This window comes from Ambystoma mexicanum, chromosome 11, assembly GCF_040938575.1.
Source record: "Ambystoma mexicanum isolate Mex_15411 chromosome 11, UKY_AmexF1_1, whole genome shotgun sequence".
NCBI classification, from domain to species: Eukaryota; Metazoa; Chordata; class Amphibia; order Caudata; family Ambystomatidae; genus Ambystoma; species Ambystoma mexicanum.
In genome coordinates, this window is record NC_090934.1 from 971,344,735 (window position 1) to 971,371,938 (window position 27,204).

General features: G+C 44.9%; 1 protein-coding gene across 5 annotated transcripts in view; it reads right to left on the reverse strand.

Moving 5' to 3' along the window:
• The window catches only part of CPT1A (carnitine palmitoyltransferase 1A), a 634,145-nt gene that overhangs the window by 374,980 nt on the left and 231,961 nt on the right, over window positions 1-27,204 (reverse strand). For all 5 annotated transcript variants that reach the window (XM_069624124.1, XM_069624123.1, XM_069624122.1 and 2 more), the window contains exon 6: window positions 8,753-8,890. In XM_069624124.1, the coding sequence (XP_069480225.1) occupies window positions 8,753-8,890 (138 nt within the window). The remainder of the gene's footprint in view (window positions 1-8,752; window positions 8,891-27,204) is intronic.

Genomic DNA, 27,204 nt, shown 5'->3' on the forward strand with positions numbered 1-27,204 from the left:
CATCTCTCATCCAGTACCAAGGCTGGCCCAGGGGTATGAGACTGGAACCAGGTTCGACGACCAAAGGGAAGTAAAGATTACTTGCCCCACCTACCCCCCCCGTATCTGATTTTCACAGGTCACACGATAGATCGTCTGGGGGTCAGTGGGGACACAATTTTCCATCTTTTGTTCAGGTGAGAGGCATCCAGGGGTTTCAGGTCCGAGAGCTTCTTCTGGTCCGGTGAAACTTCAAGATGCAAGCGCAGATAATGAAGAATGCAGACGTTCAATATACAGACCATCAGACCACTTCAGGACACCTCACAGGATGGAGGAAGACTAGTTCCAGAGACGGTCACCCTTTGCAGGTGACAACAGGTATACTTCCAGTCGCGGTCACAGAAGCAGCTCTCAGGCAAGCTTCCCTTGATGCTAGTAAATTGCAATTTTGGGAGAAGGGAACTTATGGCAAATGTTGGCGACCACCAAAGTTACAGACCTGAATGCAGAACAGAGGTGTATCGGGCCAGGTAGCCCACAAGGGAGCTGGTCAGTCCACCAGGCAGTCCAGTGACACTTCCAAAGCTTTTGGGGCATGCAAAATCCGAGCAGGCAATGAAACTAGTTGGTCCCACTAGTCTAAGGGTCAAAGCATCGAAAAGGGTCTGCTTGCAGAGGTTATGAGTGGGCTTGCGCCTTGTTGTGGGATTCTTGGTTACAATGTAGATCTAAGAATGACTGCAGGAGTCCTCCACTTACCCAGACCTGGACGCAAGTACAAGCCCATAAATGATAAGGATCTGCACCATTCAAACAGCCAGTAGTTGTCCAATTGGGGATAACAACTGGGTTCACATACACTCCAGCCGTAGATGCGTGCATACGTACGTACGTACACACACTTTCCCGGGCAAGTGCATGACCTTAAAAGGGATCTCCTGAACTGGGAGGGCAGGAAGGCGGCTAAACTAGAATATGGCCAAAGAACAACCAAGCATGTGGTGGCACTGCCATTTTAGGACATTAGCCAAACACATTAAATGCAAATGTGCACAAGAACAATAAAGAAAACCAACAGTAAAACTGTAAATGCTGCCCCAGTTGTTGCTGTTTGAAGCCCTTACTTTGCCATATTGGCTGGATAAAGTAGTGTGGGCATCAGAGGCTGGGTTTTGTGCATCTCGAGGTCCAGTCCACACTTCTTGAAGTCTCCTTCGATGTAGCCACATCTTTTGGCTTGAGCCCTCCACACTGGAACCGTTGTCATTGGCAGTTTACAGCTGCCACATGCCATTTAACACCAGGATCTTCCGCTTGGCTATGGGTCACTACTGCTATCCAATAGGGGGTGGATCCTGAAAGCCACATCAAATATTGAGCTCAAGATGTCCAAGGGGGTTGCGCCATCCATTATCCCCACCTTAGTATCATTTCTGCTGTGCTGCCATCATCTTTGCGCGTTTTCAATGTCACTGGGCCTAGTAAGATCGCTGTTTTGCTGTCCCCTGTTCCCCTCCCTTGCCTTGTTGCGCTCTGAAACACTTGTGTACGAGCGCGATAAAAATAAAATATCAATATCTTTTGTCCAGCGACCCGCCAGAAGCTATCTTTGCATGTTCCCACATTTTCCTGGAGTCTGCCTTGCCACGTTTTGTGCAAGTTTGTGGGTCGGTGTTCCAAGGAGACCCTTTGTTTCTTTCCTTGGTTGTCGCTGGCTTAGGGTGCAAGCCTCTGGGTACTGAATCCTGGAAACCAAACCCAAGTAAAGAAGCACTATACTGTTGGAGCTGTTTTCATAAAAACAACCAAAATTAGTACTTATGTCTGGTTCCTGGGGTGGGTGATTATTCGTGATTCTCAACTTCAGGGGTCCCTTTGGCCCATGATCGAGATTCTTTGGAGGCAAGACTCACATTTCCCATGGACTTCTATTGGGGTCCTCCTGCTCTTCAGCGCCTTCGTATGGGGCTTCCGGGTCATCCATTAAACACTACAACCCCTATTTGGGGTCCCTTCTGTCCTTCCAAGAAGTTCTTTGCTGTGGAATCTGCACATCAGAGGTAGGTCTGACTTTCCACCAGTAAAGTTGGACATTTTTACTGTAGCCACAAGGGGTCCAGTGAGCTCTGGACCCAGAATTATAATTCTTGTACTTATCTCCGATTTTTAATGCATTTCTAAATGCGTGGTTTGCATTTTCTCCAGTGGTGACTGCATTTTAACATTATCGATAATTTTGGTGACACTGTAAATAATTTCCCTGTTTTGTATATCTAAGGTAACTGTTACTTAAATGTCTTCTTAATTCATGAAAGCCTTTGGCTATGCTTTGGAACGATTTGCTATCCTTTACAGCTAGGATTAATTACCATGTGTGCATTTGCCATATTTTTTAATATGTCCCAGAGAGTCCAAATTAATGCAGAGTGTTTGTGAAGGCGTTAGGTATTTTTCTAGCATATATTTTCTGTTGGGTAAATGGTCCTCTTCCCTTTTTCTGCCTAGCCCTACCTCGATGTGTTAGATGCTGTAAGGAGCTCATGGTGGCAACAGTAAAGACAGACACAATTGATCACAGTTCAGGGGTGTTTGTTAACCTGTATGCAGGAGTGAGAAAAACTCCTAATCTAAAGCCGAGATGGGAGCAAGCTACGACCATCAAATAATAATAAGGCAGTCCTAGTAGAGTCTTGTCAAACAAAAAGGGCCTGTACTAAAAGAAACTATTGCCAATTCTTAGCACTAAGTTACAAAAATAGTGTGGGCTAATGTTCACCAGAAAAGAAAGAAGTGTTCTCAAAATGATAAGTCAGGATGGTATGGCTGGGTCTCACTTCCCCACATTTCAAGCATGGGACAAGGCGGAACTCCTGAGCACAGCACACTCCTGTTCCTCTCCAGCATGAGGTTCACAAGTCTATTCAACGATAGCAGAACCTTCAAGGGCCAAGTCACTTCCTCAAAGACTCTTGCCTTATAAGGCCTGCTAGATCAAAACACCAAACAAACCAACCAAAGTCTCTTCAATGGACTTGCACCTTGGCCGATTATTCTTCGACCCTAGGATCTCCCTCCGCGGGCTCGGATCCTCTTTGCAAAGTGGGCTTCCCTCCATCGGGTTCACTCTGTCCTTTAAACACAGTTCATGAATTTCGAACACAATTCATGATTTGCTCAGTTTAACAAGAAAGTGTTGGTTCCCTTCTCCTAGCTTCCTTTCGGCATCCCTCTGTCGGGTTCACACTTGCCTTATCTCATAGTTCACAATCTTATTTATCAGAAAGTGGGGTTCCCTTCCCCTAGCTTTCTCACGGTCATGGGTCAGAGACTTTCGATTGTACAAAGGATTTGACGTGACCTTTCTAGGACCACTATGAAATCTCTCACTGCACTTTCCTAGGGCCTTCTGGTATTTGCTGTTTTCAACACTAAATCAAAGGGGCCAGCAAGAGTCTTTCGAATGAGCACTTCTGCAGCGCCTGACCACTCTGAAGCGGGCCTTTGTCTGGGCTAAAAGTTCAAACACACACAAACACGTTCTTTCTTCGCAAGTTCCTTGCGTTCACATAATGTTGCTACTTGCAACCTTGGGCTCAACACAGTTCTGTACGCCATCAGCTTCCACCGACTCACCGGCTGTGTTGAACCCGTCGGCTTGTCCTGCCTCTGGAGTCAAGGACGGTACCACGGTAGCCAGCACGCCTCCCCACCTATGCTATCAATGCTGACATCTGTTCCTCAACAAGCCAGCTGAGATTCCCGGTCTTACTATTTCCCTTTCGAAGGCTTTGCGGGTCTGAGTTGAAAAGGGCAAGGGCAGTTCCCACTTTGTCATCCTTCCAGGTCTCGCTGTCTTTCTCCTCCGTTTGAACTGCCCGTTCAGTGAAGCGGTTTCCTCGAGGGTTCGGCCTTGCTCATCGTGTGATTTCATGCTCCGCCTTTTATCCCTGTGGGGAAGATAAAGGGCCGTCAGGTGTGCGTGATTGTTGTCAATTGCCTGACCCGTGTGTCGGGACATGTCAGGTAAACGGCTCTAGTGTTAGTCCGTTGTCTCGTATGGTTTAAGCAAGTGTTTGTGTCGGAAAAGGAGTCGGGGGAGGGGGTTAGAACTTCTAACTATCCTGCATTCAGTGTCCTAATTCCACTCCCCGAAGACCTTTCGCCCAGGTGATCCTCCCCCACTGGTCCACCCCCAGGAACTGGATCCAATAGCGATGGCCGTGGCCTGGCCACCTGGACGACAAATCTCTGGGGACTAGCTGGTGAGACACTTTCAGGTTTTTCAAAGTGCAGACCACCAAGTCTAGAGCCTTTCATATATACCAGGGGTGGGTTGATCTTTAGGACACTGTACAAAAGTGGCAAGCCGCTAGGGACTTCACCTGCTTGATAGGTTTAGTGGTCCCCTTGTTCTCCTCATCTCTGTTAATGTAGGTTTGTATGTCTACCTGTGGGAGTAGGCCCAAATATAAACAGTGGGGTAAGGAGTGTCCTTTTCAGACATTAACTTTTTTAAAGATAATATACTGGGTATGTTTTTTAATGCTGTGTATTGTATCTTAAGTACTTAGTTGACCTGATATGTCTGTATTCTAATAAAGTATTCTATTTTTCAGTATTTCGGTTGTGCTTGGGATGTCGGCTTCTTTATTAAAGAGCTGCTCTTTATTAAATTGTGCAATCCGTATTATTAATATACTTTGGGAGGAAGTGTAAAAGCTTGCAGCAAAGGGTAGTAGAGGGGCACTATAGAATGTGAAATAAGAGGCACCAAGTGGGAGGTGCTTATCTATGTACACTGCACGCAATGGGTATTTAGTGATAAATTAGGTTAGGATAAGAGGCTGTGTGAGATCACACCATTAACTTCTAAGGAATCTGTTATTTGAAAGCTGTAAGCATCAACAAATGATGCAATGAATCCTTCCCTTGTGTCTTATATAAAGGGTTCCTAAGTGGCAATCCACACAAATCACGATTGTTGTGTGACAGACTAACATGCTTATAACATGTTGCATGTAAGAAACAAGACTCAATTCAGACCACACAAGGATGCCTTTGAACAGAATTTTAACTTATGGTAGCAGTGAATACTGAAAAGCAGGAATGGCCTGTCATTTAAATGAAAATTAAAAATGTAAAGTTTTAGAGGTTCTAGAACACTAATGTAATCTACAACTTGAGTGTTTCTTTTGTTTGTTGCATATTCAATAAATATAGGGAATTACCTTAGAGGCTCCTTTAATACGAATCCAAGAAAACAACCACCACTTTCAAGCATACTTTACAAAGCCCTTGTCGGGAGGGATTTTTAAAACCAACGATAATGTGGGGACGTTCACCCTTGGTCTAACCAAACTCTCTCTGGGTAACTTAGGCTGAGCAGTAAGACTTCGAGTTAAAAGATCAGGGGGTGGCATGAAAGTACTATTAACAAAACTTAAAGACCGTAATCTATGTACACAAGTTGTATAAAAAGATATTTATAAGGCCAAAACAGGTAAAAATGAAGGCTACTATACACGATAGATATATGTAGACTATAGGTAGGACTACGCAACACTGCCAATGTATGCACAGTTCTACGTAATAAAGCAAAGGAATAGCGCAGCTGCTTCGTGTGAAGTGGGAGCAGAAAAGTGGTTAAACAAAGATAAAACAATGCACCCTATAATTATTTGACTCTTGAAGAAGAGATTGAATTATCGAAAAGCGTCAGCCATCTTAATTGTTGATTCATTTACAAAATCCATTGTTCCTTTGTGTTTGCTTTCTGCATCTAAGAAACTAATGTCAAAGAGAATATTGTTTAAATAAATTACTTTTTTTTAATCAAAACAGCTTTTGGAAGATCGTATATATAAAATATATTCATTGAATAATAACTGTATACAAACAATTGTTGAACCGTTTTTGATAACGGACTAGTAACAGTTCAGGGGACGGTGGGGATCCTCTTTTTTTCTTTACATATTTGTAGTAGTAGACCTGTGCCAGATCTACTTTTCCTCCCCCGCACCGTAAAAACCTTTAAATATATTTAGTGTAATCCCTACCACTCATTTACATTTTTGGAGTGCATCCACATATTTTCCTTGTTGTACCCTATAATTATAAGGCAGTTACCTTAAACATAGGAAGTTCCTCTATAGACAGGGAAGTAAGGTGCTTAGGAAGTTCCTCTATAGACAGGCAAGTTAAGTTCCAGGGTTCGAGAGGATTCAGTCCACAGGGACTCTGGGTAGGGGTTTAGGCAATACAAGGTTCCTCTAGGATTTGGCCAAAGCAAACGGGAAAGTTCTTATAAACGTTTAAGCATAACTTAGTTTAAAGTAATTTCTCCCAAAAACATGGTCAATCCCAATTCCTGGAGAGGAACATCCAACAAGAACTACACTTCGCACCGTGAGGTAAGGGGAGTTTTACGGATTGCACTTTGTGCCCATTGAATTCACGCGGGACTTGAAAGGGGGGGGCACCAATGGTATGTACACTCAGTCCTTGAACTCAAGATTCTAATAACTACCACCCCCAAGTAAGAAGAATTGCTAGGGCCAGCTACAGTTGGTACTGTTGCAGGCAGTCTATAAGTCGCAGGTGTAATGGCTGAAGTATATATCAGGTTTGGGTATGGCAAGAGGTGGTTCTGATCTCTGAAGCAACTTCCAGATTGCAGGGATCTCCAAGCTGAACAGGACAGGTGGCCACTGCACCGCCCACAATGAATGACGACCCTTAGGTCAGTAGAAGTGCAGTGAGTCTGGAAAGAAAGCAGTCAGGAGTCGACGGGCACAGATTGTGGTGGCAGTGAAACAAAGGCTCCAGACTGACCCGCTTCAAGGTAGAGAGCAGTTGCTGCAGGCAATGAAGGTCCTGGGCTACAAGTCGCTGATGTGCTAAGCGTCAGACTTCTAGGTGAGTGCAGCATTGATCCCACTTTAATAGATGGTGAGGCACCAAGGCAGGACAGCATGGTATGACACAAGACTGGTTACACCCATCATTCTAGGGGAGGAAGGCACAGACTAATGTCCTTGGCCGCTGGAAATTACTCAAAAGATCCCTGGTGTCTAGCTTTGGCAATGCCAGTTCCCTCAGCGGCAGCCCTTCAGTTCTCCTTGGTGGTATCTTCTCTCTTCGGAATCATGGTTCCAGTGAGCAATCTTCAGAACAGATCCGGACCATCCCCTTTTACCTAAAATCCAGGCTGGGGATGCACCAACCCACAACGAAAAAGATCTATACAATTCCAAGAATGTACGTGATTATACAGCAGAGCGAAATTACGAATTCGAAAATGTCGAATTCGAAATGCGCACCGCAGTATAAATCAAGTATTAGTTTCCCCATATGTGCTATTTTCCTAATTGCTAATCTGTGTTCTTAATTAGCGCTTTATGCTCGGTTCCCCACTTCTATGCATTATAACAGGTGTTTTATTTTTACAACATTAAACGGCACGCATGCTTTTTATTACCTCGGAAGAATGAAAGGCATAAGGACCTTGCCACGGTATTTGAACTTGTTATCTTAAAGATTTGCTTCCGATCCAGCAAATACAGTAGCAGAGCTCCCTCTTCTAGCAAACGACTGCTAATGCCATTGATCAAAATACGGACGAGCACTTTTCATTATTTCACCTTGTTATGGAACGTGCAGTGGGCGATTTAAGATAAAGGTCCCCATAAGCAAAAATGACAACCCTGGACCCCATTATAGCGCACAAGCGAGTGGGGGACACCCCCGCATTCTCTGCTCCCCCTGGTCACTAGAATGGGATAGTATGGTATAATTGTATGGCATTTTCGGCTGTACGAAATTTTAGTACGGCTGAAATTCGAACAATTATACCATACATTCATTTCTTTTCAAAATGTTATACAGCTACCCCATTCCAACAGGCAGTGGCTGTCCAATCATGGACAGCCAGATGCTCCCCCACATCTGCCCAGCAAGGTACACTTCCTGAAAGAAGTAAGGATTTGGACCGTACCGTTCCAATCCCAGTTTCAACCAGTTCCAGTCACACAAAGCAATGACTGGGAATCTAAAGCTAGATCCCTTATTTGGCGGTTTCTGGATTCATATGGCAGGAAGATGGTAAAAAATCAAGGCAGCCAAAGGTAAGGCCTTAAAACACAAGGAGTGGCCTTTTTGAGAACGCAGCCCCCAAATTGGTATTATCGCAATAACAAAGATGGTGCCCTGTAGTGCACTGGAGAGAAATGTAAAACAGTTCACTGCCACCTACTGTTCCAAAGTTATAACAGGAAAAAGTAAATTGGAGAAAAGCTCTCCCTACACTGGCAGCCTTGGGGACAGAGCAGGTCCCTCAAAACAAGTGAGTGGAGCAGGCCCGCACTCATCCCAAAAGCAATCAGGTTACCACAACACAGCCCAATATGTTAGTGGTTCCATTGAAATCAATGGAGACAATTTTGCAAAAAGGAAATAATCCCTCCCTAGCAATATAAAAGAACTGATAACCAATAGAGTCCACCCTAGAAACAATCTACCACTCTACACAAGTCCACTTGCACTGTAGACTGATACATTTACCAAACACTTCTTTCATTCATCCGCAAACAGCAACTACAGTTTCAAGCACATGAAAACCTGTAAATTATAATTGCATTGGTAAAATAGTCAAAACTATTGATACATCAATGGCTCAAGAGAAGGAGTCATAAAACCCACACTGCTCTTTGTTTTTCTAATAACATGTTTCACATCTAAAAGTAGTATGAATTGGAAGTATGTTTGTACTTACGTAGTTTGTGGCCCACCATGATTTTAGCTTCAAGTACCATTGCAGTTTTGGTCCTAAGGTAATGGCAAAGTCTTTGGCGAGAGCATCCATTCTCCTGAACTGTGTCTCATCCATAAGTGGCTTCACAGAATCCAGATACTGAAAGGAAAAGTAAACTATGAGGTTATATTTCTGTAATGTTGTGAGTTTTACTGAATTGCTTCAATAAAATAGGTGTGATAACATAAGGCCGCTTTAGGTGTTGGGCAGAGGTGGCCCTGGAAAAAGTCTGCATGCAGTAAATATTGTTGCCACATGCAGATTTGTGAGTGAATCAGCCCAAATATGAGGAATGTGATGATACAGTGGTAACAGAATCTCTGCATGCTGTAAATGGGAAGGACTGCTACTGCACACATCTGGAAGCGTGGGCACTGCATTTTGAAATGGCAAATCCCATCACCATTTTCCTCTATCCATCCAGGCAAAGCAACCACCCAATTCCACGCTGAATGGGAGGGAGCAGGCACTGGTGGAGCAGGTTGCGATGGGCACCACTGCAAGGTGAAACTCTCTAAGGGAGAGCTGTGGATGCTGGCAGAAGAGGTGGTAAAGGAGGTACCCTGGCTGTTTGACAATCCAATTAAGACACCTAGTACCTGGAGAAGGTTCTGCCTGAGAGGAAGCCAGCAGAGACCACTGAATGGCTGTCTCCACCCCTCCCAGTACCATGGAGGAGGTTACGAAGGTATCCAGTGATAATGTTGGCGGGGAAATGGTGCCAGGTGGCGACATCTCCCTAGCAATGCACCTTCCAAAAAATCAAACACTTTCCCCAAATATTCTAGGAGGGCTATAATTATATTTGGGGAAAGAACTTTAGGTGTCGGGAAAAAGAAGCTGCCTACCTGCCAACTTTTTTACCAGCGACATTATCACATGGAACCGTCAGTAAGTGGTGGAATGACCTCAACCACTGAATCCAGTCTCTCCTGACGCAGCATCAGGGTGAGGAGGGAGCACGGCTACAGGCGGTAGGAGAAGTACACTGCTGATCCCGCAACTGTGGAAGGAGAGACCATGTCCGTTTGGCGGACCTCAGGCACTGGCTCCTGGGACATCTGCAGCTGGCATGGAGAACACTTCAGATATAGTTCACCTCTCACACACCAATGTCTACATCTGAACATATGCCATATGGGGACTCTTGCAACACCAATGCCTAATGCATCCATCCTAAACTGAAAACAACTGCTCCACTCAATCGTGTCACACGTGGACTCATTATCTGGGATATGCTGGGGTAAATCATAACAGTGTGAGGGACACTGCAAATCCCAGAATGTGCAGTAAACTGGCCAGATAAGCATGCCTACCTGCGAAGCCCCATTCCTCAAAACCACACCAGCCAACCGGCCATCCATGACAGACGAGATATCAGCCATATTTCAAGTTTACTAGGCAAAGCTTGTGCAAGGAGGTGTGGGAGGGATGTTTATTACTCAGGTGGAGCAAGGTAACATTTTACTAGCTCTGTAGCTTATCTTGTTCTTAGGTACATCTACAATTCTTTCATGGCAGCGCCCACTTCTACAGTACGAAGCTGAGGCAGATTTACCAAGTGGAAATCAGTAATAAAAGGAGTAGGCCTAGGACCTCCTTATCAGGCTCGGCCTAGCTGTGTGGTCTGAAATGTCTTTTTATTTTCCAGTTTTTGCACTGCAAATGAACTTTAGTACAGCTTCGGAGGAATCATATAAACAACAAGGACAGATGTGTCAGCTGAATGTGGGACAGGAAAAAAAGGCAACATTCTTTCAAATGTGCCTGGCCCGACTGTGGCTCTACACGTTCCATCACGCCTCTGCAGCATAAATGAAATGTACGCCATTGTCGTCTTGATGAGCCAAGTGCATGGGCATGTGCAGGGCAATGGGGGGGGGGGAGCGAGGGGGTCTCCTTTATGTGGGCACTGGCTGGGCAGGCTGGTCAATGGACATCCATCAGGCGGCTTGGGGAAGCTGAATTAGGTAATTTAGGGGCAGCAATGAACATGTAGCAAGATGAAGTAGCGCTTGAATACATCTGAGAACAGACACTGGAGACACTCTCAAAGACCTCAGACCTCATGGAACGAGGTGCACATATGCAAGATTCGAAATTGCTGGCTGCTCGGAGCTATTTAGCTCCAACCTCTACCCTAGGAGAGCCTGTTAACCTTGAAACCTACTGTTACCAGGAGCTAGATTCGGCTCTCCAGGCCAAATGGTGCCTTACAATCATGCATATGTGAACTTTAGAGTGTTTGAGAATGTTAATCAAGAAGAATTGGGACAAATACAGAACATACTGAATCATACATAATAGCCAAAGTTAAACTGCATCTCATGTTGAAGTTAGATTTGTGGCGTGCTGTGTACACATTCCTGGTTACCCAACAGCAGCTCCTGCTTACTGGGTGATGCTTGGTACCCAAAAGCTGGTTTTAGGTCCTGCTCATCGAACCTTGAGAGCCCTGCCTGTGTTGCACTTCAGTTGATCGCCATAGAATAAGGATGGTGTTGGATTGTATCTAAGAACAGCTGAAATCCACTGTGTGGAGCAATTGGTACATTCTGGACTATATTCACCCATTTCATCAATTTAGCTCGCGTAGCGACAATAGCCTTTTCGGATGTTTTTCGAACCGAGATTTTGCCTTCTTTCCTGAAATTTCTTTTAATTTCCATGAAATCTTATTTTTTTCCTGATATGTAAAAAAAAACTCCAGTATTTCGGGTAAACTGAAAAATCAAGGGATTCAGTCACTTCCCCCAAGGGGGGGGGGGGGGGGGGGCGCCTCTTCCTGTGAGGCTAGGGAAGTGTGCCCGCTATGCAACATTCTCCCTAGGGGTATGATATTTTCTTTATTTATTAGCATTTGTAGAGCGCACATCAGCACTTAGGCATCGTGGCACTGTTACAGGGAAGAGACTTGCTGGTTACAAGGAGGTGGAGAGCATAATGGTTACAGCTGCAGCTTAGCTAAGGGGTTACAGGGTAGCTTCGCTTGCAGTTACAGGAAATGCTATACATGGTGGTTGCAGAGTTTACAGTGGATATTAGTTACATGATTGGCTAATCTTAGAGCAGTAGGTGTTGAGAAGATACATGGGATAGAGTTTGAAGGGGGAACAGAGGGGGATAGTTACAGATTTAGCTAGGAATGCGATGCAGAGTTAGTTGAACAGGGTCGTTTTTAGTGTTTTGCAAAAGATGAGGGATGGTTCAGCTCCAGGCTCGCTGGGAAGGGCATTCCATTGTTTGAGAGCTATGTGGGGGAAGCCTAGGCCCACGGTGTTGGCTCTTTGGATGGGTGGGACTTGCAATTGGTTTGCATGTTGACTTCTTTTGGGGCAAGTAGAGCTAACTCTATTGATGGTGTCAGGTAGGTGGGTGCAGTGTGGCTAAGCATTTATGCATGGTGGTTAAGATTTTAAATTCAACCCTTTTTTTAACGGGAAGCCAGTGGGCAGCTCGTCTGGCTTGGGTTACGTGCATTCTTTTGGGAATGCTGAGGGCTGCACGCAGTGCGTTGTTCTGCACTACTTGGAACCGGTTGTTTTTGGCTGTAGTGCCTGCAAGGATGGCATTGCAGTAGTCCAATTTAGTTCCGATAGTGGCTCGGGCGATGGAGAGGCAGTTTTGGGGGAGAGGAAAGGTTTGATGGCATTGATGAGTTTGGTGGTGTGGGCTGAGGCTGAAGTAATGGTGCTGACCCTGACGTGTCATACAGAGGGTCGAGTCTAAGTAGACTCCTAGGGTCTTTACGGAGGAGAAAACAGGGATGATGGTGTTGTCGATAGTGAAGTTTTCATATTTTTTGTTGAGTTTGGGTAAGATTTCTTTGGGACCCAAGAGTATGATCTCTGTTTTGTCCCTGTTAAGGCAGAGACCATTCATTGCCATCCAAGTTTGTATGGTGGTGTAGATTTGGAGGAGGGCAGCTGCGTCTTAGTCGTAGTCACCCAAGAGGGGGCAGTAGTACTTGTTTGTCGTCGGCATAGTTGGTGTAAGCTATGCCTAACAAGTCAAGTAGGTCAAACAGTGGCTTGGTAAACAAGTTGTAGAGGGTGGGGGCGGAGCAAGAACCTTGGGGTACTCCACAGTGAATGGTGTTTGGGACAGCATTGTCCTGGTCGGAGTAGACCTTCATGGCTCTACCTTCAAAGAAGGAAATTATCCATGAGGTGGCTTCCGCAGAGAAGTGAGCTGCATTGGAAAGATGGGAGGTCAGAATGTTGTGATCTACAAGTTCAAACGCGGCCGAGAGATCTAGGAGAAGCATGAGGGCTGGTTTGCCCTTGTCCATGATGTTAGTGATTTGGGTTTTGAGATCTAGTAGGGCGGTTTCTGTGCCGTGACCTTTCCGGAAGCCCGTTACCCAGAATTGCGTTGGTTTCCAGATGGTGTTGGATTTGGGAGTGGGCAGCTTTGTCAAGGATTTTGAGGAGGAAGGGGACTGTGATGATGTGACGGTAGTTGTTGGGGCAGGAGGGATCAAGGGTGGGTTTCTTTACGAGAGGGCAGACCCAGGCTTCCTTTAGGCTTTGGGGAACAATGCCTGAGGAAAAGGAGGCATTAATGAATGCAGTGATGATTGGGGTAAGAGTGTCGGAGCAAGAGTGGGCACATGTCGCCTTTGCAAGTGGAAGGTTTGGTGTGTTGGAGGAGGTCGAGGACTTACTTTTCTGAGACATCTCTGAAAGAAAAGAATGGGGTGTTGGGAGGTTGGATGGGGGCATTTTGCCCTGATTGGGTAAGGCTTTGCGTTGAGAAAGGATTTTTTCTTGAAGTTTAATTTTGTTGAGGAGGGCTGATTGAATGCTGGAGCACTAGGCTCCATCTTTAGATATTTCGTCTAGTTTAGTGGTTGGGGTAGTGAGATCTTTGAAGATAGCGAACATTTCCTTGGATTTGGCATTGATTATTCTGAGATTAAAAGATTCAGATTTGGCTGTGAAAATTGCTTTTGCACACGCGGCGGAACAGGTTTTGAATTCAGTCAGGGTGGAGAGGGATGGTTATGATTGCCACTTAGCTAGGGCGAGGCGTTTGTTGTTGGCTAGGACTGCTAGTTCTTCAGTGAACCAGGAGTTAGTGTGCATGGATTTTTTTTCTTTCTTATCCTCAAGCGGTGCTATGGTTTCGATGGCTTTGGTAAGAGTAAGGGAATAGATGTTAGCGAGAATTGTAGGGTTGTTGGAGAGTGGAGGTTTGAATTCGGGAATGTCAAGAAGAGGGAGGAGATTGCCTTTGGTGAGTTTTTTGGAACTTCCTACCTTGGCTGGAGGAGCATAGGAGAGTACTTCAGTAGTGGGTTTAGTTGGTATAGTGATTTGTGTGCTGTGGTGGTCTGTCCACGGGACGGATGAATTTTCAGTGATGGCAACTGTGCAGCTGTGGTCAGCAACCCAGTCAATGGAGCGACCTTTGCACCGAGTAGGTTGTGAGATTTTATGGCTGAAACCTAGGTCATTGAGGTTTTTGGCGAATGATGTGGCTGATTTGTCCTTGGGATCATGAGGCCTAGATTGAGGTCACCGAGTAGGAGGGTTTTAGTGGGTCCTTTTAAGTTGTTTCCAATAATTTGAAGGAGGTCCTTTTGGAAGTCAGGGGCTGTGCCAGGTGGTCTGTAGGTGGTAATGATATTTATAGTACAGTTGGGGGAGAGCGAGAGCTTAGCGCAAATAAGGTCTGTGTTGTTATCCTATTGTTGGTTGCAGAGTCTAATGGAGAGGGATTCTTGGCTACACCTCCACCTTTGGAGGTCTTGCGGTTCTGTCTGAGAATGGTGTAGCCAGTTGGTAGTGCGAGAGAGATGGCTGGAACTGAGGCTTCATGTAGCCAGGTTTCTGTGACTGCTAACAGATTGAGATTTAGGTAGCTACTGAGGTCATTGATCTCTAGGGCGTGTGCAGGGAGAGAGCGGGCGTTGACCAGGGCACATTTGAGAGCGGTGCCACGTACGGGTTTGCTGGTGGAAGGGGTGGGCGAGTTGGTGTCAGTGGCAAGCTCATAGTTCGTAGAGGTGCGGAGGGGGTGCAGGCCTAAACGGGGAGGGGAGCTGGTAGGTGTGAGAGTGGGATTTGGTAGCGTGTGTGGTGATGTGGAGGCGTGTGCTAGGATCTGTGCGGGCACTAAGCCTGGATAGTCTTGTGGTTAGCATAGCAGGGTGGACAGGTTTGGCATGGAATTGGCTGTTGAGTGAAGCAGATGTGTGGTGTTGATCAGGATTGAGGTTGTGGAGTTGGAGGTGTAGTGTGTGAGTGAGTATCGGGCATGGTGTGAATTAGCCAGTGTGTGGTTAAGAGGAGTGTTTGTGTGAAGAGGAGCCAATAGGTAGTGGGACGTGGTGTTTGGAATGAGTGTGAGAGGGCTGGGGTGCAGCTTGGATGGCGATGCATTTGTACGAGGAGGGCGTGCAATTGAAGTAATTGCAATCAAAGGAGATACCGTCACAAAGTAACTTGGAGAATGGGTGTAGAGTATGACTGACACAGGTTATGTAGTACAGTACGTGCTGGGTGGTTCACGGCACATATTGAGGAACTCTGGTTGTGGGCACAGGGGTGGGCAATATTGAGCAGCAATAATCAATTAGTAGGCACAAGGGAACAATAGCAACCTATTGAGGGCAGAGAAAAACATGGATAATCCCTTGTGGGCAATGCTAAGTAACATAATACATTTTAGACAGTATTTGGCAATGGCAATCAGAAATGCAGCAATAATGCACAGCAGTGGTCACCTTGCAGACAGTGTTCGGCCATAATAGACAAATATGGCTAGTTCTAGGTAACGAAACAATTTTCGGTGATAATGAGCAGCAGCAATTAGATTTGGGCACACGGAACATCGATGGACATTTGGAGCAATGCTGTGAGGTAAAAATCAACTAAGTGCACGCCAGGGTCAGCGGAATGTTCAAGTGGTGCTGATATAATTATAGTGTGGTCCAGTCTCCTTAGGTAGGAAGTGGATTAGCGCGTTGGAGGAGAGCTTTCAATGAGTCACCTTATTGTACATACGAACCAGTGAAGAGTTGTGTATTTGTTAACAATGGGTGAATTACGGCATGATTGGATCAAGGGATAAGCAGTTAGCAGCTGAGCATGTGAAGCGTAAGGGGCGGACTTACCGAAATGACAGGCTGTAGTGAGGTGGAGTGGCTTGGATATGATATATGGCATTTATAACGCACCTATACACAAGTGTTTCAAGGGGTGGCGGTAAGCGGGACCACACAGGGAGAGACACCCCTGTTAGGGATAAGGACTCCCTTTTCCATAAGGAACTCCTTTCTCACTATCCTCCAAAACCTAGTACAACTATATTAACTGACAGGCAACTAAAGTCCTCTTACATGTATTGTAAGCACTCCCGAAAGGAACCCTCTTCGAAGCCCTCCGTGACGCCCACTCCTACGGTTTCATCAACGACTACAAGACGGTCTCGGCGCAACTACATCGACCAGACCATTGTCGACGGTTACTTCATCATCGGCTGCAGAGGGCTCATCTTCGTCAAAAGGTGTTAACAGCCACCTCGTCGACAAAGAAATCTTACCCAAACTCAACAAAAACGTCGACAAGCAAGGAAAAGCCAAGACCCGCGACTACTGCTTCATTGACTGCCACAACCCTGATAAGGCACAATGGACAGGGTTGAATTCGATAACTTTGTTGCAGCTGATAGGGCACCAGCAGGTGCGGATGATACCCCCAGAGCTTCACCTCCAGATGAAGTCGGGTCATTCCATTCCATGATAGCGAAGTCCTCTGCCCCATTTAATCTGGTACCAGAGAAGAGGAAGGAAGGTTTTCTGTACCAGAGACGTACCACAACTAGGAAGATGATGTTATCTGTACCATTACTGGACGAGGTATGGGAAGAGGGCCTGGTCTTAATAAAGTCCCGAGCTCCGGACCGGCTAGAGAAAGAATTCAAAGGTATTTTTAGGTCTTTCCCTCCAGTGAAGTCTCTGGCCCCGGCATGGGAGCTCAATGTTGTCCTCGCGAAGCTCATGGGACCTCTATTTGAGACTTTAAATTGCGCTCCTCTCAAATTTCTTTCATGGAAGACGGCGTTCCTAGTAGCGATCACATCAGCCAGGCAGATCAGGGAAATTCAGGCTTTTTCCTGCAAAGCCCCTACTTATTACAACCTACTAGGGTGGGGCACCACACTCACCCCTCCTTCATGTTGAAGGTTCCGTCTGAGCTGCATCTCAACAAACCTTTGGTACTCGGTCTTCTTCCCAAATCCGGTTTCGGCTGCTGAACGGTCACTGCATACGCTGGACGTTGCTCGTGCCTTGAAGTTCTATGTGGCCTGTTCGAAAGATTTCCAGAAGACTTCTCAGCTCTTTGTGAACTTTGGTCCTGTGAATCAGGGGAAGGCCCTGTCCAAGGCCTCCCCATGTGGGTGGCTCTCCGGCTGCATCATGCACTGTCATTGTCTGGCCGACAGATCCCTTCCAGGCCGACAGAGCCCACTTCACCAGAGCCATCACTGCCGTTTCTCTCTTAGGTTCCCCTGCTGGACATTTGCAGGGCTGCTACATGGACATTGACACACACCTTAATGAAATTCTACTGTGTCGACAGGGATTCCAGGGAGGAGTCCAGAGTCGGCCAAGCAGTGCCGCACAACCTGTTTGCTTGAGGTGAGTCGGTTCAAGGGGTTAGTGTTGCACTTCTGTTAAGGCTTGCCATCTACCATTGTTGTTTATATGTTACTCCTGTACAATCCTATTCATGAGCATGTCCATCCATTCCAGGCCATATGCTGGAGAAGGAACAAGTTACTTACCTGTAACTGTTGTTCTCCAGCATGGGTCTGGCATGGATTCACATGTGAACCCTTCCTCCGCCCCTGCTATGGCTCTTCTGGGTTCATCCTGGCACCTCACTTGCTGCTAATCTGAAGATGGCCGTCATGACTCAGGGAGATGGCCGTCATTGTATGGGTGCAGTATGACCTGGTCTTCAGTGATTTGAGAACAGGTGAAAGGCAGTATTCAAGCTTTTAAAGCAATACTGCTTTTCTTTTCTTACAGAGGATTCGCGGCCTGAGGACTGGGAATATTCATGAGCATGCGAATCCTTGCCAGACCCCATGCTGGAGAAGAGGAACAAATGCATAAGGTCCTGGGTAGACCCATTGAAATAACTGAAGGAGCTATTGAAGAGACTTGTGCTGAGAAGCATACCTCAGGAAAAGGGAGTCATTCTCCTGGTTGATCTTTTGGTTATGCATTAAGTGTGGTAGGGTCAGCATAGTCTAGGTTTGACAAAAGGTGGATTATTAAGTGTGGACTTCACATCCGACGGCAAACACTCTAGTTTAGTTTTGTTAGATAGAGCATCGCATAGAATAGGGGGTAGTGAGCCATTTTCTTTATAATTTAAATAAAAGCAAGTTGAACATGACACCTTATAGTCTGTCTCCTCGTTCTGACCCATGAGAGAACAAAGCAGAATTCACCTAATTTACTGAATCATAAAATTAGCCACTCAGGCGGCAAAGAAATTGGAGGCAAATGTTAACAGTATTTCGCTGGCAGTAAATATATAGTGTAAAGCAATGTGCTTGAATTGTGTTTTCAGTTGGGATGTGTTGTTTAAATAAGCCTTATGGCTTCATGTTTAGTGTGTGGGAACGAACAGGAGGGCCAGTATTGCCATTTTGTTGGAGTGGCATGCAATGTGTTGTGCAGGCGGATAGTTCCATACATATTGTTTGTATCATTTGTTATGGTTTGAATGTATTGCAAATTGTTATTCGGTGCCTTTATGGTGCCACATGTTATGATTGGATGTATTGTAGCTTACTGGGCATCACAATGTGTGCCAGGTGCTTTGGATTGGAGGGGCATACTTTACTGGGCATCACAATGCATGCGCCAGCTGTTCTGGATGTTGTTGATACGGGTGCCAGATATATTGGATTGGAATGATAGGTTATTGGGCATCACAGTAAGAGTGTGTCATAGGATTGGACTGATTTAGTTTATTAGACCATTAGTGTAAGTTTGCCAGATGAGATGGTGAAGTGGGGAGGTATGCGTGAGTTTGCAGAGAAGGTGTATGTTGCATCTTTGTCTTGTGTGAGGGGGTGGTGTTTTTTTGTGGAAATAAGGGACGTATTTTGTATTTGTATCTTCATTTCTTGTGTGTGGCTGAAAGATATGTATGGGTGATAACAGAGCGTATGATGTCATGAGTGGAATATGTGTTTGTGAATGTGGGAATGTCTACCCTGAGAGTTGGAGAAATGTAACCTCTGTGTTGGGAGCCAGTGGGTTACTGTCCTATATCTAACTTGGACCTGTATGCAACTTAATAAAGAAATTGCAGATCAACTTAATCGATGTGACCATCAAAGTGTCTTCATAACAATTGCCAAGCTGGACACTAGATTCAATTCTTTAACCTGCAAAGTTGAGCTCCTTACAGTGTCAAATTGGTTGAAGCAGAAAGTAGGAATTCCTCTGTTGAAGAGTCTACAACAATGATTCTGCAAACAGAATCTGCACTAAAGAGTATTATGGCTAAAAACGAAGCTTTAGAGAGTCACTCTCAGAGCAACATGAACTTACTTTACAAACTTCCATGGAAGTCTTTGAAGAAATCTTTGGGTTGGAAAGCTTCTCCACTACATACGTCGTGGAGAGTGTGCACTGCTTACTATTACCAGAGCCAAACTGAGGGGCCCTGCCGTCCCCTATCACCGTTGCTGGTCGCCTGTGCCCTGAAACCATAAGCCACTTGGAATATGGAAACCCACCTGACCAGAGGCTTCACACCTACACATACAAATTAATAACACCCCCCTATGCTGACGAAATGCTGTTTAACAAGCATCCCAAAACTAACTTACTTCCCTCATAATGCAGGATACTGAAAAATGTAGCCTTTTTCAGAATTGAAAATTTACATTTCTAAATCAATACTATTTCCCCTCTCAGATGGTTGGTTACTCCCAATTTGAGAATATTTCAGGATTGACAGAGCCAGGATTACACAAGATAATTAAGGATTGATGTGGCTACAGACAAACAAATCCCGATTAGTACAAACTATGTGCAGAACTTGAAAAACTTAATCAAAATGTAGAAACATGGGACAATCTACACTTATTGCTAGGTAGAATATCCTTGATTAGGGTGGCAATACTCCAAAAACTCCTTTATTTGTTCACAAACGTACCACTAATGTTACCGGCAGATTTCTTACACAACTAAAAAGTGTGCTATTAAAATGCACGTCTGCCATTCTAGATTTCCCTCCTTTCCTATGCTTCCGTACACTTACCTATTGCATGATGTGATACTCCTACAAGACAAAGGTAGGCTAGACGTGATGCTTCAAAAAGTATTACAAAAAATCCACAAGAGGCGTAGTGGCGTCTTGCAAGAAAATTGAAAGATCTGCAAATAGAGATGACGGAGGACAAATGGTCCTATATTTAGGCACAAACCCAAAAAAGTCCTTTAATGCACGTTTTAAACTTCTATGTATTCACCAGTTATATTATTCACCAGTAAAATTACAAAAAGAATACCCCCCCACGAAGAGTATGAGCACCATCGTGAAAGATGCTACAGTGAGCGAGCAGACTTCCTCCACTTGACATGGCCATTCAGGGCAACGGACGTATTTTGGGAATGTTTTTTTAACAACATTACACATTACACTGTCTCCAGTGATGGGCTTATTAGGACATGCAAAGCAATTGTTAAATCCAATGTGAAGATTAGCCGTTGTATGGATACTTGGAACAGCCAAAAGTTGTGTTGCCACGGCGTGGGGAATATGTCTGACTTCAACAAATAAGAAATGGCTGAAAGATGTCACTTTCTGCTATAAAAGAAGCAGATAATGCTGGCATTGTGGTTGCATGTAGACCTAGTTATGTTGAGATGTTGTAAAAGAATTACTTGGTAACTACAACCAAGCTACCAGTTGAGAATGCAGAATCGGAATGACGGACTGCAAAACCATATGCTCTATGCAATGCACTGTATGCGGTTTATGCTGCATGTTGTGGCCGATCAGAAGAAGGACATGGACGTGGTAAAGACATTTTTACTGTGAGGTTTATTTAAAGTCAAACAAGGCCTATCTTTCCCTAGGACTATGGGGTCGTTTGCTACCTATTTTACTAACTAGGGTGCTCAACAGTCAGTGCAAATGTCCAAAGTCTGTCCATATCTAACCTATCTGACCCTACCACGAATATAACCAAGACCAGGAGAAGGACTCTTTTCGCCTGGTTACTGTGTTCCTCAAAGGGATTCCGTTTTGATTCTTCTGTTCCACTAAGTAGACCAAATGCAAATAGTATTTTTTGATCTTTTTAGATATGTTCTGTAGCTCCTTTAGGGGACTGGTAGTTTCCTTTTCCCCTTTCTTTGTAATTATCTTAGTTCAATCTGTCTTGTAGGGTTCTGGGTCCGGTTCTATGTTCACTCGTCACCTGTTATTTTTTCGCAGCACTTTTTGCCAAAATGTTTTTGCTGTAAAAAAATCATTGAATTTTATTTGGGGGGGCTCCACACTCATCCCCATCCCTATTATTTATTCCCTATACCCCACCCCATATGTTTTGATGTTTTCTTTCAGCAAAACGTTTTCGGCAAAATGTGCAGCAAAAAACAAAACAGGGTCCCCCATGTAATTTGTTCTTGTGGCCCACCTTATCTCTACCTTCTCCTCTAACTTTCAGTGTTATGCGGATGACACGCCGCTCTCCTTCAGGAGCCCCTCAGCCTCTTCTCCTCTCTCGCTTATTCCCGACTGTCTATCTGCGATTCAGGAGTGGCGCACCTCCAACGATCTCTGCCTTAATGCCAGTAAGACTGACATCCTTTTTATTGGATCCCCTGCTCCCGCTTTCCCTCTCCCATTCTGGCCGCCCTCCTTCGGCCCTCTTACTTCGCCTTCATGTGAAGCAAAAAACCTCGGTCTCATCTTCGACTACACTCTCTCCTACTCTCCTCACATCACAGACCTTGCCAAGAAGGCGCACTACATGCTGCACCTCCTCAGATGTATTCTCATTTCTCGCTTTTCCCTATATCGTACTTAAGACAGATCAAATAACAAGGACAAAATCATGCTTAAAACTCTAACACACAAATGCCTCAATCAAGCTGCCCCAACTTACCTCACTGAGAGAATCATGAAAAATAAAAAAATAAATCCTACTCATGACCTTCAAGGACAATCAACTCATCCTGTCTAGTCGTACCAAGATTTTAACTCAAAAAAGCAGGAGGAAGTAGCTTCCCTGTCAAGGCAGCACAAGCCTGGAACTCTTTACCCATCTCACTGAGAACCAACTAACCATTCCACATATTCAGGCGCAACACCATAAACTGGTTGGTTACCAATGATTCGGGATAGCCCCTGCCCTGCCCTCTACTAGGCTACATGACCTCCTGACTTGCTTATTACATCTTCTACTCATGACTGGCTACCCCTGCCCGGGTACACTATATTTATTTTCCCTTTACACCATCCTGTACCATTTACCTTACCTGGCACATTATTCTATTGCTTCCGTTGTATATAGATATCCACTGTATTACTCTTTGCATAGTATGTAGAAATGCTCTTGTATAAACTGTATATATCTATGTTTCATATTGTATATTGCATCTACTGCAACCAAGCTAAAAGTATACTTGTATCCTCTGTGCTAAAGGCACTCAGATACCTTCGGGACCGGTGCGCCATACAAATAAATAAACAAACAAACGTAATGTTCCCAAAATTCGTCACAGTTTTGGGGGTCTGGGGTGTTCTTGACAAACATTTAGTTTGGATAATTTCATCTAAATCCATCCAGCAAGTCCAAACTTTTTGGCAATAGAATTTTGGGGACAAATTGCTGCTTTTCCATTTGTCAAAACCCAGTCAGCCTCTCTGCTGCAAAACACCATGGGAGATATCCCTATAATTTTGGGAGAAGGTGGCACCCCCTTCTCCGTCAAATATTTTAAAAACTACTAGACACAATAACCCCAGACCCCGCCCCCCCCCCCTGGAAATCGAGTCAAAGCTTTGTGCCCAAGTTGTTGCATACATGGTCCAATTCCATCCAGCAGTTTGCAGTGCGCATGAACAAGAATTTGACTTTTTCCTCTATGGGAAAATGAATGGGGACTAGGCCGGAACTTTTTTTGTTTTCTTAATAACTTATTTATTTTTTTATGGATATTTCCCAAAACGTCCAGTCTCAAGGGACTGGGAGCTTCGACACACCACGCTGTACTATTGAATGTCGCATCTAGCATTTGCTTACCTGCTACTTGGATGCGGGACTAGCCCTAATTTGCCCTGTTACTTGAATGTCGCATCTAGCATATGCTAACCTGCTACTCTGATGCAGGACTCAAACTGTACAATGCACCTTAGCAAGAATCAGACAGCCACCCTACCTTACCGCCTCGTACCTTTATTATACCTCACCATTTCTACTGCTGCTTTAACCATGTACCGAGCAGAAAATGCACCTTGTCCGAACTCAGAAAGAAACATCAGGCTTTGAGCCAGGTTACCCCGTCTCTACGAGCCCAGTTACCAGAACAAGATCCTAAGATCTACCTCACAACACCCTAAAGTATGCCCTAACTTAACTACACACTGTAATAGCTCCACCCAACTCAAACTCATCCCTATAACAATCCAGGACACACCCAACACAACTATTCTATCCGGAGCCTTGATCAACGCTAGATCACTAGTGGCCCACGCCACAGAAATAGTAGACACCTTATCCACCAACAACCTCGACCTCCTGGCGATCACTGAATCATTGCTGCATGAAGCAGCAAGCCCAGCACTCTCAATAGCCATCCCTGAAATCTACCAAATAATCAGAATGGACAGATCCAATAACAGAGGAGGCGGACTGGCCATCATAGCTAAGACTGATCTTGAGCTAAGACTATCGACTCAATCACCTCTCAAATCCTGCGAACTCCTTACAGCCAAATTGCCTATCTCCAACTGTCGTACCTTAACCATCTACCCGATTTATAGGCCACCCGGCCCCATTGGTTCATTTGAGGCAGACTTATCCAGCCTCCTAGCCAACAATACAAAAGAAACCTCTCAAATACTATTACTAGGCAACCTGAATCTTGGTTTGAATGTCCCTGATGACAAACCAGCACAAGCTATAGCGAACATGCTGGCTGAACACGGCCTAATCCAAAAAGTGCTCACCCCAACCCATAACAAAGGTAGGTCCCTGGACTGGATTGCCACACTGAACTGCGATACCACCATCTCCAAAACTACTCCTCAACACTGGACAGACCACCACCCCATTGACTTCACTTTATCACTCTATAAAGAAGTCAGTGGAAAAAAATCATGGCACCACCACTGCCCACTAGAGCAAAAAAAATATATATAACTCCTGACATTCTCCTACCATTATTGCTGCCAACCCTAAATGCTCTCCCCGACAACCTATACCCAGAGTGCCTAGTAGAAAGTTATAACAATGCTATGAAGAAAGGACTAGACACCATTGCCCTCCTAAAATTGCAGAAGAGCAAGCAACAAGCTCACTTTAACACCTGGTTCACCCCCCATCTGAAAGAACTAAGAATGCAAAAAAGGAAACTAGAAACTCAATGGCACAATACCCCCACAGAAGAGGACAAACAACTTAAACGCTTCGCAAATGACTACAAAAAAGAAATCCTACTCACCAAAAAGAACCTTTTTAATGAAAGAATCAAAAACCCCAGCTCCAATACCAGGGAACTATTTGCTATCCTAAGGGAACTGGAATCCCCCATATCCCCACCAGACAACATAACTAAAGACAAACAATGGTGCACCGATCGTCCAAAACGCTCTAACAAAATCAAAACTCTCCAAACTAAAATTGCGCAAAAAAAAGACTAACCACCAACGACTCGCCTCCTAGAAATCATGCCAAAATAGCTAACCCACCAAGCCCGAATCTCTTCAGATTCGCTAAAATCTCCATTCCAGAAACAGAAAGGTTCATCACTTCACTCAAACCTTCCAACTGCAAAGGCGACAACTGCCCACCCCAGATAATAAAGGATGCTGCCAGGGACTTAAATCCCTTTATAACCAAACTGATAAACGCATCCTTCTCCTCCAACACCATACCAAGCAATCTCAAAGAATCCTGAGTTCTGCCGCTCCTCAAGAAGCAAACCCTAGACTCAGCTATCCCCACTAACTACAGGCCCATCACCACGGTGCCATTCCTGTTAAAGATAATAGACAGAGTAGCATACTTACAAATCCAGCAATATCTGGAAACTCAAACTCCTAGGTGCCCGCCAATCTGGATTCAGACCGCAGCACGGCACAGAGACTGCCTTAATCGATCTTAAAACCCAGATCAATGAGATTAACGACAAAGAAAACGCCGCCATGCTTCTCCTCCTCGATCTGTCGGCAGCCTTCGACCTGGTAGATCACACAGTCCTGTGCGAACTCCTGGCCTCGGCTGCCCACTTCTCAAAAGAGGCCATAGCCTGGATCCAATAATTCCTGGGCAATCGAACCATGAGAGTCTTCTCCTCATTATCCTCAGCAGACCCTATCAAAATAACCTGCGGTTTTCCCCAGGGCTCCTGCGTCTCCTCTAACCTCTACAACATCTTTACCAAGCCCCTATTTGATAAACTGGATAGACTGGGTGTCTCATACACTAATTATGCAGATGACACCCAGATCCTCATCCCCCTTTCGGGCAACTTCGACTCAGATATGACCTTGGTAAACAAAATATACCTCATCATTCAGGCATGGATGGCCACACATGGCCTATGCCCGAATGATGAGAAAACCGAAATCCTGCTCCTCGGCACCAAGGCCAAACTAAAAAAACTCAGTTCCGACTACAAGGCATTTAACATTGATGGCAACACTATCACAGTTGCTAAAGCAGTGAAAACTCTAGGCTTTCACCTTGACTCAGCCCTGTCACTAAAAAAACAAGTTAACTCGCTAGCATCCTCTACCGCTTACACGTGCAAGCTTATTAGGGCAAGTAGAGCATTCCTCCCCCAAGCTAGCTGCATCACCATTGCCAATACCCTAATACTGTCCAGATTCGACTATTGTAATGCCATGTACCTAGGAGCCAACAAATACATAACAGACAAACTTCAAACTCTGCAAAATAACGCACTCAGAACAGCATTTAACTTACCATACAAGGAACACATATCCAACAAGAGAAGAGAATACAAATGGCTCAAAATCTGTGACAGCATCTCACTTAAAACAGGATCACTCACCTTCAAATGCTTAAACAACGCAGCCCCCCCCATACCTCGCAACCAGAATAGTAAAAAGAACCTCCACCCGACCCACCAGGATGACCAACTCTTACTGCCTACAGGTACCCAAATTCAAACAAAAGAAAACGGGCGGCAGCAGCTTCCCGGTCATGGCAGCCCAACACTGGAATGCCCTCCCACTCAACATCAGAACTGACCAATCCTACTAGAGCTTTTGGCGAAACACTCTGACCTGGCTACGTTCCAACTATTCCCATGACTGAACAGTGCCCCTGCACATTAACAGACCCTAGCCAACCTAACTGAATATATGTACATAAACTGATCTGCTGAAATGTAAAATACTGTATGTATATTTATATATATGCCCTCTCAACAGATTCTACAAAATGTAATGTTCTGCTTCTTACTCAACTGTTCCTTACCTTGCAACTAAGCTTTTATGAAATCTTATCTTCCTGTTCTCTGTTGCGCCCTGTTACCTCTGGGTTTTGCGCGCCATATCAATTAAACAAACAAACTATTAGAATAGAGCTATATGTGAATGGGACATTGCCCCATGTCTGTGGCCTATATCTCCAGTGTTGAATAACCTAGATTTTCCGATAGGGCTAGCAATTTCAAAAATGGGAGAGCAGAGGAATACGGCCATGAGCACAGCTCTATCATGGTAACAACCTGCTAACCTTTGAATAATGTAAATTGTTTGACATAAAATAACCGGATCGATTGTAATATGCACAACTGAGACATTGGCCTTCACACACCAGGTTAAAATATTGCGAAGTAGGCAGGTGACTGCGTTAAAAAGATCTATGTGGAGGAATTCTAGGGGCATGGGTTTGAGTGCTAGACAAATTGTTGGATAGAAAGGATGAACAAGAGAAACTGCAATATATGTGTAGAAAGAAAGAAAGAAGCAGGGGTTGGACATCGAGGAGGGAGCATGGCGTCCCACCTGGGCTCAAAATCATGCTTCATTTCAATTGTTCCATGCATAAAGATCTGTCACAGGTAGTACATGTCTCATGTGCATCTACATAAGATGTTTAATAACTACTCCCCACTTTGTTGGAGGAATTGTGAGTGCTTGACAACCTTGGGACACGTCACGTATGAGTTG